Below are 15,142 nucleotides of genomic sequence, written 5' to 3' on the forward strand. Positions count from 1 at the left end.
TGTCATTTATTGATAAGCTGGTTTTGTTTACTTTACAGTGACATATTACACTCCATTACATTTCAAAAGCATTTTTTTTCTTATTCATTCACAGGATGTAGGCAGTGTTGGCTAGGTCAGCATTCATTGCCCATGCCTAAGAACTGCCCAGAGGGCAGTTAAGCATCATTGCTGTGGGCCCTGAGTCACATGTAGGCCAGACCAAGTAAGGATGGCAGTTTCCTTTCCGAAAGGACATTTGTGAACCAGATGGGTTTTTCCAAGAATCGATAACAGTTTCATGGTCATCATTAGATTCTTAATTCCAGATTTTTTTTTACCGAATTCAAATTCTACCATTTGCCATGGCAGGATTTGAATCCAGGTACCCAGAACTTTACCCGGGTCTCTAGATTAATAGCCTTGCAATAATACCACTAGAGTACTGCCTCCCCTAAATTAATGGGTTGAAATTTTTGAGAAAACCGTTTACATTGGAAAAAGTTTTTTTTATAAATGCAACCCTTCACTTCTTGATGGTCTAGAATATTATGCTTAAAGCTGCGGTGAAAATTCCAATACTTCCAGAAAAAAAATTAATGATGAAGTCATAGAATCCCTAGTGTGGAAACAGGCCCTTCGGCCCAACAAGTCCACATTGACCCTAGGAGCATCCCACCCAGACCCATACCCCTATAACCCACCTAATCTACACATCCCAGAACACTACGGGCAATTTAGCATGGCCAATCCACCTAACCTGCACATACTTGGATTGTGGGAGGAAACCGGAGCACCTGGAGGAAACCCACATAGACACAGGGACAATGTGCAAACTCCACACAGTCGCCCAAGGCTGGAATTGAACCTGGATCCCTGGTGCTGTGAGGCAACAGTGCTAACCACTACTCCCACACAGTCAAATCAAGAAGTGACAAATTAATTCGAGGAATGAACAGGTTAACAAACTTAATAAACAAGATATTTTAAGGAAGTGAAGTATCAGCTTATTGTTGAAAGGGAAAACCATGAAAAGGAATTTGTGACCAAGACCATAGACTGAGCTACTACTGGTAATTATATACCAAAGTAGCAGGAAAGGACAGTCCAAAACATCAAAGGCACGCAAGTTGCAACAGTACAGCTCTTCACATTGGGCCTATAGTGAAAGAGTCAGCCGGTCTGGGAAGCAATGCATGAATTCATTCAAAGTAGCAGGAAGGCTGTATAGGAAGGTACATAAATTGGTTTTAAAATGTCTTAAACCAGGTTAGTCAGTCATTGCAAAGTACAACCAATGCAATGCTAAAGAGCAGCACTTTGAATTTTATGAGCATGAGATCCACCCTAGAAAGCATGTTATCTTCCCACCCAGCTATAAGACCATAAGAAATAGGAATAAAAGTAGGCCATTCGACCCCTCAAGTCTACTCTACCATTTAATGGGATCGTAGCTGATCCAACATATCTCATGTCCACTTTCCTGCACTTTCTCCATACCCTTTGATTCCCCTACTAAGAATCTATCTTAGCCTTAAATATACACAAGGACTCTGCCCCATAGCTCTCTGAGAGAACACACAGAGAAGAAATTTCTTCTGACTGCAGTCTTAAATTGGTGCCTTTTTATTCTGAGACTATGCCACTGGTTTTAGGGTCTCCCATAACAGGAAACATCTTGTCAGCATTTATCCTGTCAGGCTCCTTAAGAATCCTACATGTTTTAACGAGATCACTTCTCATTATTCTAAATTCCAATGAGTAGCTATTTAACCTTTGCTCATAAGACAATCCCTCCATACTGTATATCTTCCTTGTGAAACCTCTCTGAACTGCCTTCAATAACTTTTTTTCCTTAAATAAGAGGACCAAATCTCACCAGCACCTTGTACAAGTAGTGTCAGACTTCCCTATTCATATATTCCAACCCCCCTGAAATAAGGGCCAGCATTCCACTGGCTTTCCTAATCACCCACTGCACCTAATCATTACTGTATTCCTATTAACATATTCAGAGCGTTTTGAAAATTGACCTTTAAAACTGGGTTGCAGAAGCATTTCACAGATCTGCATAAAAAACAACTATCTCAGCACATATAACACAGTGTGGAGCTGGAGGAACATTTCGAAAAGTCAGCTTTCCTGCTCCTCTGATGCTGCCTGGCCTGCTGTGTTCCTTCAACTCCATACTGTGTTATCAATGACTCCAGCTTTGGCAATTCTTACCATCCATCTCAGCACATAGATTGATTAAGTGACAAAATAGCTTCTTGTCAAGCGTTAGTAGATCACCAATATGATGATTGGCTAAATTTTGTGATTTGTTTGTTGAAACAATGTTTCAGCTATACATTCCTACAATTCAATCAGATAAATTTCAAATATAAATAATTTCTTCAAATCTGAGAGCAAAATACATAGCACAATAATCATCAACTTTCAATACCTTTGTAAATTGTCATATCCATCCAACCGACACCCTCTTGCTGAAATCCATTCATGTCATCAGTAAATGGGTAGCCAGCCTGTTGCCCAGCTTCAAGGAAAGCGATATGAAGAGGATGGTTTGTTTTTCCACGTGATACTTGTAAAGGTCCGTTTCCTCCTCTATACCTGTCAGCTCCTAGCTCGTGACACTGTGCCTTCCTAAAATAAGGAAGGCAGTGATCGTAATCCCAACCAATAGCACCTTGTCTCTCCCAACGATTATAATCCTCTGCATGTCCACGGATATAGACCATTGCATTCAATGAAGAGGATCCTCCCCAAACACGACCTCTGGGCCAGTACATTACACGGTTATTCATATGTTTCTGAGCTACAGTATGATAATACCAGTTATACTTATCATCACATAGATTGTATATCAATGCTGCTGGCATATGAATTTTCCACATGAGTCTCTTGCTGTTCCATATTGTATCTTTAGGTCCCGCTTCCAAAAGCAACACCGAATTATCAGGATCTTCTGAAAGACGGTTGGCCAAGACACATCCTGCAGAACCTGCTCCCACTATTACATAGCTATATGTTTGTACCTTTGGTGCACTGGTTTTGGCTGATATACTTAAGTTCTTGTGTTGCTGGGATCTAGCAAACAAACTGTTTGACACGTTCACTTTTGCGAACCCAATCAATCTGTGCATAATTCTTGCTGTGAGAACAGCGTGCGTCAAAACAGTCCTGGAGATGTAGAACATAATTTCTGTCCTGCTTTACGTTGACTTGACGTGCTAGTCTAGGAGACTGAAAGCTTTTTCACTTGCTGAGACGAAGTTCAAAGTACTGTAATTCTACTGCTCAGTGCCGTTGCTCATCACGATCTATGGAGAAATGAATACAGATATTTCTTGAGGCTCACTGCAACTATCAATACAAAACACTTTAAAGCTATAAAACAAGCATACATAATATATTCTAATTAATTATTAAACAAAGGCAACTGTATTTTCAAAGACAGCAGTGAGAATATATGATGGATTTAATGTAGCTTAAATCTGACTAAATAAATAAAATATTTCAGATGCATGCAGCCTCTCCAACTAGCATATCCAATGAAGCAGAAAAACAAACTTCAAGGTTGAACAATTTGGAAGCTGCACTATTGTCTGAACTGTGCAATAGTCAATTTTATGACACTACCCAGAATTAATTGGTGTAATGCTCTTTGTGAGAGTTTTATCAGTAAGCAAAGGTCACTGCGTTAATGATACATTCTAGATACTCATTACCCCAAACAGTCAGAAATTTCATTTTACAGCAGTAGATATAAGACTAACTATGTATCACTGCATTATCTTCCTCCTCATATATTGTGGATGAATGGAAATGGGGGAGGATAAAAGGTCATCAGGGACCCAGGAAGAGCAACACAAAAGAGAACATGAAGATAGGGAGATCATTCCACAAGTCAATAATAAGGACACAGCTGAAACTTTGACATATTACCAAATTCAATTATGTAATAGTGTAACAAAATTGTTACCAACTCCTACAGAGAAAGTTACCATTTTCTGCTTGGACACAGACTATAATTATTTGAATGTGAGGCCCTGCTCGTGGAATTGAATTTATAATGCCACCTAACTGGTATCAAATCAGATTTGATGGAAAAGTAATTCTTTTTGCAAAAATGAACAATAAAAAATTACTGTGGCCTCAAGCAATCATGACTATAACATACCTTGCGTCAATTGGACCCTTGGAGGATTCCTTATGGCCTTGTTGGAAATTGACAACAGCAGCAATGAAGACAGGAATTACAACATTGTTACCAAGGCCTTTGAGAACAGCAACCTCCAGCAGCCACCGCACAGTATCCAGAGGGGGAACTACAGGAGAACATTCCCCCAAGTAAATGGAGGAGACTGAACACACCCCGAATCTAACAGCCATCCTGTCATTATCTGCAGATCTCAAAGTGAGGAGGTGAATTATTTGCCATCGAATTCACAGCCTCTGACCTGATCTTATTTCCACTGGTCTAGTTCAATTTCTGGTCAATTATAACTTATAAGTTGTTGATAGCAGTGGGAAATCAGTGACATTGATTGTCGAAAGGTAGTGGTTACATTCTCTTTTGTTGAAGATGACGACTGCCAGGCACTTGTGTGGTGCAAATGTTACTTGTCACTTATCAGCCCAAGCCTTAATGTTGTCCAGGTCTCCATTTGGATACAGACAACTTATGGATTTGAGAAGTCACAAATGGTATTGAATGTAGTGCAGACATCAGCAAACATCCCTACCTCATGATGGAGGGCGAATTGAAAAGATGTTGCACGCTCTTGCACTTAAATCCTGTGAATTAATGACTGGCCACGTTCACAAACGTACTTAATTTTTTTTTTAACAATTGATACTTGATTATTTGTTGCAATATAATTCCACAAAGAAAAGGAAATTTAAACAATCGATCACCTCTTACACATTACCTTTGGCACCAAGCTGGGCATTACAAGAGATTTAACTAACATCCAGAGGATCTTTCGGTAACATTTATTTAAAATTTTTTAAAAAACCTTAAAATACACTAATTGGGTCTGTATACATACAATATTTACAGCAACAGTTCCAAAATATATACCTTTTCAGAATTAATTTGGAGCCGACAGAGATCTGGAGATGTTTGTAGATGGAGCGGTCCAAAGGAGAGCAGTGCTTTTTCCGATGGAAGAAGCCACATCACCAGTCACAGCCACGAGGATGGAGACAGTGGCCTGGGTCAGTGCTGAGCTCCAGATTAAATGAAATGCCCAGCAATGCATGAAGGTGAGTGATCTTCTGCGCTCCACAATGGTATGTGTCACATTTTCTCTCTGCTACCTCACTCACAGGGCCACCACTCCTCACTCTGCCATTGCACACGTCTCTCACCAAGGCTACACCACACAAAGAGGTCATTCAGCCTATCATATTTGCACCAACTGAATAAACTAGCCACCCATTCTAATCCAATTTACTGGCAGCTGATCTAAGGCCCATCAGCTTGCAGTGCTTCAGGTACAAATTCAAGTTCCTTTAAAAAGAGCTGGGATTTCGACCTCAACCACCAGTGGAAACCATTTTCCATGAGCAAATACAGCCACAGACCATTACCCTTTGTTTCCTGTCAATTTTGGATGCAACTCACCCCAACCATTGTATCCCATAGGGATACAGCTGAGTGTATTTGATGGAACAAGTGAATATAGTTTTAGCTTCTTCAAATACAGTAGAGTCTTTTTTCTGACTGTTAAAATATTCACAGCAAGCCTGCTTTTTCCTCTCTATTAGAAAAGCTGGCAATCTTTGCTTTGTCAATCACATCAAGGGTTCCTTGGCATCTGGTACTTATCCATATCAAAAACATTCTTGTTTTCTAGCTCTGCCACAAGAAATCCCATAGTCTTAACTGCTTTGCCTTTCATCTTCTATTTTGAATAGTTTGTCAGCAGACTATATTCAGAAACAGATGCACATCAGCTTTATGCCACAAAATTTATATTTGTACTATTTTATATATGGAAAAACAGCAACTCATTGTCCAAAGCAGGGTGGAAATTTCAATTAATTTCTTCTCCAATTCAAAGTAGGTTAGTTTGTGTTTTATATACATTTTGACATACCGTTTCTTAAAATGAGATTCATACCTGGCCGTTTGTTTTGGAAGTATAAGTTGATTCAGGGAGGAGCGGGTTGGCAAATAGAACTTAGGACTGGAATGAAGACATAGTTCTTCACTCAGCGGGCGATGAATCTTTGGAATTCTCTACCCAAGAGAGTCGTGAATGTTGAATTATTCTGTATTCTCAAGATGGAGGTCAACAGAATTTTGAATACCAGAATGCAAAGAGATAGATTTGAGATAGAAGATCAGTCATAACTGTATTTAATGAAACAGTAGGTTTGAGAGGCCAAATGGCCAAATTCAGCTTATCTTTAGTATGAGAAGAGATTGATCAGAATAGCCTACATTCTACAGAAAATTGAGAGGTTCCTAGTTGAACAAATAAGGTTCTAAATAGTACCAATATAAAAAAGATGGTAAGGCTGCTTTCCCTTGGCTGGAGAGTCCAGAACCAGGAAACACAGTCTCAGAATTAGGGGTCAGGAATTTCCTACTGAGATATGGAGATATTTCATCAATAGGAGGACTGTGAATCTTTAGAAAGTTCCGCCTGAGAGGTGCGGATGCTCAGCCACTCGGTAAACTTAAAACTAAGATCAATAATTTTTGGATTCTAAGAGAATCAAAGGCTGTGTAGATCAGGCAGGGAAACTGAAGTCAATGATCAGCCATCATTTTATTAAATTGCAAAACAGGCTTGAGAAGTCACATGGCTGACTACCAATCTTAGTTCTTCTGTTTTTATCTGAGTACGCTGGGATTTCATTTTTGCCTTTCGTTTATCCAATCATGGCTTAGCTTTAGTTTTTAAGAGTCCACGTACTTCAGTGATGTGAAATCTTGCTTCCTTTAAAAGGTACATGTAACAGCTACAAGTAACAGCATTCCATGTGAGGTTTTGTGTTTTCAAACTCTGCTTCAGGATTGAATAGATAGGACTATGATTCCATATTGTATTACACTACAATGGTTGGTCTCTGTGCAGGTGCTTAGTCCTGATTACACAAAATATGTCATGCCAGTGCATCATGTACAAGTAACACTGTTGCAGAATGTCTGTTTCTACAATGAAATTGTTTTATTACATCAAATAATTTCACATTTTCATAGGAGTTAAGAGGGATAAAAGTATTTTGTAATTCCATTAATGTTTATTAGAATATTTATAGTATTTAGATTATAGAGGTCCATGGACATTTAGCTTAAATGTTCCGAGGCAAGAAGGCATTTAGGTTGTTGGCAGTTGAAAACTGAAACTGAGAGCAATGAACTCTAATACATATGAAGTGACAAATTTATTTTAAAGTATTACTTCAACTTTCAGAAGATACCCAAATTAAAGCAATTTGATTCATTGTCTCAGTGAATGCAAGTATGGTTGGTGTGCAATGCTTGCAGTCACCTATGAGAAAGGAGGGGGAGAGAGAGAACATTAGAAAGGGGAAGGAAGCTTTAAACATGACTTCAAACGAATAGGAAAATCAAGAGAGTGTATTATAGGCAGTTACTCTGCACTGGCCCATTTTCCACTTTCACCGAAAGCTATTTCCTTCATTTTATTTATTTCTGTATCTGGTTTAACATTGAAATCACCCACTCAAATTTACCATACTTGTTCACACAACAATTTGACAATTTCAGACTATTTCAACCTCATGGGATAAAGAATCATGCAATTGCTTGCCCTAGATTCCAGAAGCCACGTAAAGTATGCCACATCATTTCCATCTATCATCTTAAAACACCAGTGCAAAATATTGTCAACATTAAAAAACACATAAGCAAGTCTACCTAACACGAGGCACTGTTTACTGCTCTGCCACCTCAAACAATGGGCCACTCCATGGTGCAAATAGCTCTCTCTTGCTAAAAGTGAGTCAGGGGTTTTCTAACATTCGGTATACCAAGCAGTATTAACAGTTACACCAATTCCAGAAAGAGGGGCAATTCTGTAATCTGGATGCACATAGAAGGTGAGCCACAATCCGGTAGTACTTTGGCTTTGCAGGGGCTTGTAGGCTTTGGGATGGAGCCCAGATTTTGAGAATGTTGGCAGGAACCACAGAGCTTCAAACAGGGTTTTGGCAAATTTCAGGGTGTAAAGCCTGGCATGTTCTAATGGTTTAGTAGGTAAAGGGGTGCCTAGAAAATTACAACCCAACTTGTCACTGACCCCTTTAATAGTCCCTCAAAGCTAAACGACATATTCTTTACCTATCAACTCCTTTCCCCCAACCGATTCACCAACGTTTTGCGTTCTCAAGAACCCTCAACAGTCCCTTTCACCATTGTCAGCCATTATATTGCAGCCCTTAAGCATTTAAACCTACTCAATGTTTCTTAAAATTAATGGATGGATACTCTCAACATGTGCTCAAAACACAAAATGTTCCACTTCTGAGTACTATTGATGAATGATTATCCATCTTAAATAAACAAAATTTAATAGAACATAGAACAGTACAGCACAGTACAGGCCCTTCAGCCCACGATGTTGTGCCGAACTATTATCCTACTAAGAGCAATCTACCCTGCATACCCTACATTTTACTACTCTCCACGTGCCTATCCAAGAGTTGCTTAAAAGTGTCTAAAGTATCTGACTCCACTACCACTGCCTGCAGCGCATTCCACACACCCATCACTCTCTGTGTGAAGAACCTACCTCGGATATCTCCCCTACACCTTCCTCCAATCACCTTAAAATTATGCCCCCTTGTAAAAGTCATTGCCGCCTTGGGAAAAAGTCTCTGACTATCCACTCTATCAATGCTTCTCATCATCTTGTAAACCTTATCAAGTCACCTCTCATCCTTCTTCGCTCCAATGAAAAAAACCCTAGCTCCCTCAACCTTTCTTCATAAGACCTGCCCTCCAGTCCAGGCAGCATTCTGGTAAATCTTCTCTGCACCCTCTCTAAAGCTTCCACATCTTTCCTATAATGAGGTGACCAGAACTGAACACAATATTCCAAGTGTGGTCTAATCAGAGTTTCATAGAGCTGCAGCATAACCTCACTGCTCTTAAACTCAATTCCCCTGCCAATGAAAGCCAATAGACCATATGCCTTCTTTACAACCCTATCAACTTGGGTAGCAACTTTGAGGAATCTATGGACGTGGACCCCAAGATCCCTCTGTTCCTCCACACTGCCGAGAATCCTGCCATTAACCCTGTATTCTGCATTCGAATTCGACCTTCTAAAATGAATCACTTCACACTTTTCTGGATTGAATGCCATCTGCCACTTCTTTGCCCAGCTCTGCATCCTGTCAATAACCTGTTGCAACCTACAACAGCCCTCCACGCTGTCCACAACTCCACCAACCTTTGTGTCATCGGCAAACTTACTAACCCACCCTTCTACTTCCTCATCCAATCATTTATAAAGATCACAAAGAGCAGAGGTCCCAGAACAGATGCCTGCAGAACACCACTGGTCACCGAGCTCCAGGTTGAGTTGTGGAAAATTTACTTCAAACATTCAAATTCATCAGTTGTACAGCTTCAGTTGTTACATAAATTCCTTAAGCCTCAATAATGCCTTAGAGATCAATTTTTGAATGGAGTTTCCTCAAGCAATCTTAAGAGGCAATTTCTTTGTTTTCTTTACTAACCTAAATATATCATGTAAACAGATGTTGAATACATTAGCCACTATCCAGAATTGCATGGAGAAAATCGTATTTCTGATTCATAAATGAAAAGTGAGCAATAAATTACATTGTTGGGCATGGAATCTCAATACTTTGCTTGGTATACATATATGTACTTTAACCTCTTTATACATTTGCTGGTAAAATAGGATTAAAACGTAAATTGAGTGTATTTGATAGTTGTGAGTACTTAGCTTTCCTTGGTATTAAATAGTGACCAGTTCATAACAGTATTTAAGAAGGATGAAGTAAAGCTTCTGATGAAAAGTCACTAGCCTCAAATATTAAACCTGAGCTGAATCTTACTAGAAACCAACAAAGTGTCATTTTTGGCAAGTTTCATAGACGGTTGCTGTCCGCAAGGTCTACCAAGTCTTCTTGTACTATCCTCCCAAACTTGCCTCATTACATATGTATCACACCTATAGCATGCCTGTGCTTGTCTTGTTCTCCCACCTACTGTGAGTGAAGTACTCACCACTACTGTGATATCCCAGGATCCTGATGGTGGTGCCATCGTCAAAGTCCAGCCATGAACCTGGTCAAGCATTGCCCACCAGAGTTGCTTTTTACTGTGCACACAGTGGGACAGCAACCATAAACCAATGCCTTTCAAGGTGAATAAGTGGCATGGCTGACACTTCATTTCACAAGTTTACAGTGTATTGCTGTTTAAGAATCAAGCCACTCAACTTCCATATCCTTAGCATCATTCCATCTTACTATCCTGTCTAAGTCAGTGCTATTCTTTCTCCAATGCCCACAGTAGACCAGCACTTTCTCATTGTTCAATGTGGGACCATCGCATAAAGGAAAGCCTTCAAACATTTCTAGCACTTTCATTCAGCCACAGCAGAAGTGAACAATAAGCAAACAAACACAAGCTGCATTTGATTTTCAGAATAGAAATGGTCACTTGCCTTCTGAGCACCAGCAGATTTACAATCAATGAGTAATCACTGCACCGAGCTCTCATCTACCAGAACTAGTGTCAATTATGTCCTATCTGGCTTGTTGTTCTCAGTCATGCAGAAGACGATATTCCACCTGCTCAATGCTCCTCCTCAGAACACTGCTGTCTCTCTCCCAGCAACTTAACATCCATCACATCCCTCAATGCCTGCTTCAGTTGTGCAGAGCACAGCATGCTATGATGCCATGGTACACTCTGCCTGAAGTGTCCTGCAATGCTTCACCCAAGACCAATCCAATCATCAGAACCGCATTTTCAGGAAGCTATTGTTTGCTTCACCATTGCTCTGGATAAGAATGGGCTTCATTAAATTTATGTTCAGCATCCATCTGGAGTTGTGTAATGGAACCATGAGCCACGTTTGCAGAACGCAGCCTTTGCCTCCCAGTAACCATTCTTGTGTAAGGCATCCATCCCTTTTTTTTTAATTCAGTCATGTAATGTGGACTGCACTTATTGTCCATTCCTAGTTGCCCTTGAGAAGATAGTGGCGAGGTGCCTTCTGGCATGGTGACTCAGTGGTTAGCATTGCTGGCTCATGCCTCCAGGAATGCAGGTTCATTTCCAGTCTTGGGTAACTGTCCATCTGGTGTTTACACATTCTCCCCATGTCTCTGCGGACTTCCACCAGGTGGATGCTTCAGAGACTCGATGGGCTGGACGGCCTCCTTCTGCATTGCAGGGATTCGATGATTCTTGGATGTACTTTGGTCCAAACCATAGGGTGGTGCCTGTTCCTGTACTTAAAATGACCTGGAAGTGACATTCCACTAAAATGTGCACTCCAATGTCCAGAATGGTACACAGAATCATCTTGTTAGCAAATCAGAGATGTGCCACGAGTGTCCAATGAGACTAGTATTGTCAAATGCCAACACTAGTGGACAATGCTCATGGAGTGTTCCCTGGGATGTCCAAGATGAAGGTCTGGAGGAGCAAATTGCAACCTGGAGACGCCAGCTAACCTGACTTTCATGTCAGGAGTTGTCGCTGTCTAGTTTTTAATCCAGTGGATGGGAGAATGGGAAATGCATGTTAAATAAGGTGAGGTTAGATATTAATGACATGCAAATAGGCCTCTCACCACTCAATAGTGGGAATATAGTCTTGCTGTTCAATATTTGATTGGAAAATTGGACTCGATTACAAGAAGCTCCGTGCTGGCTATTTCTCACCATTTTCCCAACTTGCTCAACAACTCCCAGTGCATTGGAACATTCTTCTCTCTGTTTTCCTTCATGGATGTAACTCAAACTGCTGAATATAGTCTTTTAGATTTCAAAATCTACAGTATTTTATTTTTGTGTTGGAATGATCATACAAATTATCTGTACATATATATATACCTACTTTGAGAGAGCATATACTGCATAAAGTGTGTTTTATTAAAATTAGCATGTGGCTAAAACTGTCAGTGTAGCCAACGTGGAGGCTAGTCAGTGATTTCAACTATGCCACAGCTCTGCTAACAAAATATCACTTGACCAATTCATAACATGATTTAATCAGCCTGAAATAAAGTTTCAACAATTCTTTCAGGGCATTTTGTCTTGAAACAACTCTCAAAACCTCATTGCATAAGTAGACATGTCACTCTACAATCTCATTCATTTTGAGATAAAGTGTATTCTGATCAATTTAGGAAACTGTACATTCCAGGATGTACTGATGTGGCTAAAGGCTGCACTTTCCAACCACTTCAGAGGGTTTTAAAGCCTTGAAGTGAAAAGTTAAACGAAGGTATTAAAGGACAATTCAAAGAGTAAAGATGATCAGTTCATTTTAAAATCTTATTTTAGACAATATGAATTTCAATTAGAGACAAAACACTTGTCAAAAATGTTGGATAATCTGATTGGTTCATTAACTTCAGAGGGCTTGTTTCATGTTGGAGTTTTTCATTATAAATATTCATAAATACACAGTGTTAAGAACGGTGACATGAAAGCTTTCTGAAAATTTTTGGCAACAGGAATAACTTCATGCATATGCAAAGATTTCTGATATGAAGTCAACATGACTCTGCTAAAGACTTATATGAGCTTGAAAGGCTGACTCACTCTGTCACTCTGCAGACATCTTCAATTAGTGAGGTTCCTGTAAAGAATATTCAGTTTTGTGCTGGGAAAGCAAGAGCTTGTAACCAAACCACCTTGCCTAAAACTGTCAAAGGAAGTTTGTTAGTTTGTTAATAATAACAAAGGTTTAGAACAAAGCTCCTTGCACAGGAGAATCTTGAGAAGAAGAACTGAATTGGAGAATTATAAATTTTGCTCATATTTCGTCATCACATCTCAAATGTTCATTCCTTTACTTCAGTGCGGTTTCATGAGTACCCTGCTGCCAAGATATTAAGCCAATAGTGCATGCATAATGGGCTACTCAGCTAACAGGACATTGGGAGGATTACAATCTAGCTCAAATTCAAATCCAATATCTATGCATACACAATTCCAGTAGGAGACATCAAACACTGGAGACATCCAGCATGGACTCAATTAGCCAAATGGCCTCCCCCTGTCATAACAGCTCTATGACAATGATCAAGCAGGGAAGCATGTTCTATTTCTCTATCCCTGACTAAAAACACTGAGACCATTGTTTCTAACATCCTAACATAGCCCACTCTTAGGATCAAACATGGGCAAAAATGCATTTTTAAATGCCATCATTAGTTCAAAAAAAACTTTTAGTTAGGAAAGAACAACTCTTCAAGTGTCAGCCACCAAAATTTGGTAGGTGTTCAGGCATTGCTTAAAAGTAGAGCTGGAACAATCATACAGTCACAGTCGATCCTCAACTGACCTTGACCTCTATTCACTTTGTCTCTAAATTAGGGACTTTATCCTCCAGGAACAGGTACACACTGATTCTTAGCTCCTTTCCACTTTCCTAGATGGGTAACATCTAATCCTCAAAATGACCTCCATGGTGCGAGTTACCCAAGATATCTCTCCCTCTAGCAAAAGCTAGGCAATTCTTTCAGCTTTGTTTAAACTCTCACTACCTTTGTCTCTTCAATTTGTATATAAGCTCATGTCTGCAACTGCCTGGAGAAGAAGAAAGACCAGCAGCCTCTATTTCTCAGATTCTTGCAGACTGACCATGTATATGAAGTTCAGTGATACTTTTAGGGCAAGCTGTACCTGACCATTCCTATGGAGTCTTGTTCTCTCAAAGCCCACTTCAATGGTAATGTGAATCACTAGGGGAGGTGATGGTCTAGTGGTATTATCGCTGGACTGTTGATGCAGAGACCCAGATAATGTCCTGGGGACCTGGATTCGAATCCCTCCATGGCAGATAGTGGAATTTGAATTCAATAAATATCTAGAATTAAGAGTCTAATGATAACCATGAATTCATTGTCGATTGTCAGGAAAAACCCATCTGGTCCACTAATGTCCTTTAGGAAAGGAAACTGCCATCCTTACCTGGTCTGGCCTACATGTGATTCCAGACCCACAGCAATGTGGTTATTTTCCCCAATCAACACCAATGCTGCTCAATTCCTCTCTCACCCTTCCAAGGTTTAATTTATACCTCAAGACTCTAATTCATCCTTGTAGTTTCACTATATTAGCATTAATTACAGCAAAGTAATTTTCACTGCCTTCCTTTATTTCTCCATAAGCCTGCTTTGAAACCTGTGACTAATTGCTTTTAACATTTTGTTAACTGAGGTCTCAGTGTCTTTTTAATCTCAAAAGTATGAGCTCTTGATTCTTTGGGCACCTCTTGAGTTGAACAATTATCTTTTACAACAGATTCAGAGACAGCCATACATTTCCTAAGTCCATCATCTTGCTGATGGATCCTTATGTTAATAAATTCAAATAATTTTGTAAAAACATATGAAGTACACACATGGTGCCCAACCAGATTGGTTCCCAAGGTAAATAGATAATACCATTAACAAGCAACTTGGATACAACTCCCACAATAACCGAAACATTGACTAAAGCACAGTTCAAATTCATTGTGCATAATGGAATAATTAAATAACTTCCTTGCCTTGTATTAAATTATTTGGCAAACATTTGAAATGAAATTCACATCTTTTAAGAACATTGGGAATGAGGCAACCTTGTATATCTGAGAATAACAATCTTTTTGGTCCCTCTATCAGAATAAAATGGAAGTTATAATAAAGTAAAACAAAGAACTGTGGATGCTTGAGATGTGAAACACTCAAACACAAATTGCTGGAGAAACATGGCAGGTCTGGCAACATCAGTGGGGTGAAAACAGAGTTAACATTTTGAGTCACGCAAAGATACCAAGAACTGCAAACGTTAGAGTCAGAGTCAACACAATGTGGAGCTGGAGGAACACAGCAGGTCAGGCAGCATCAGAAGGGTAGGATAGTCGACGTTTCGGTCCCGACCTGAAACGTTGACTTTCCTGTTCCTCTGATGCTGCCTG

The 15,142-nt window shown here is 39.7% G+C and overlaps 1 protein-coding gene across 1 annotated transcript in view; it reads right to left on the reverse strand.

Moving 5' to 3' along the window:
• Nucleotides 1-15,142, reverse strand: part of chdh (choline dehydrogenase) — a 70,467-nt gene that overhangs the window by 38,891 nt on the left and 16,434 nt on the right. The window contains exon 2 of the mRNA XM_048606723.1: nucleotides 2,426-3,302. Within this exon, the coding sequence (XP_048462680.1) occupies nucleotides 2,426-3,179 (754 nt within the window). The 5' untranslated portion in view covers nucleotides 3,180-3,302. The remainder of the gene's footprint in view (nucleotides 1-2,425; nucleotides 3,303-15,142) is intronic.

This window comes from Rhincodon typus, chromosome 16, assembly GCF_021869965.1.
Source record: "Rhincodon typus isolate 14 chromosome 16, sRhiTyp1.1, whole genome shotgun sequence".
In the NCBI taxonomy this organism is placed as follows: Eukaryota; Metazoa; Chordata; class Chondrichthyes; order Orectolobiformes; family Rhincodontidae; genus Rhincodon; species Rhincodon typus.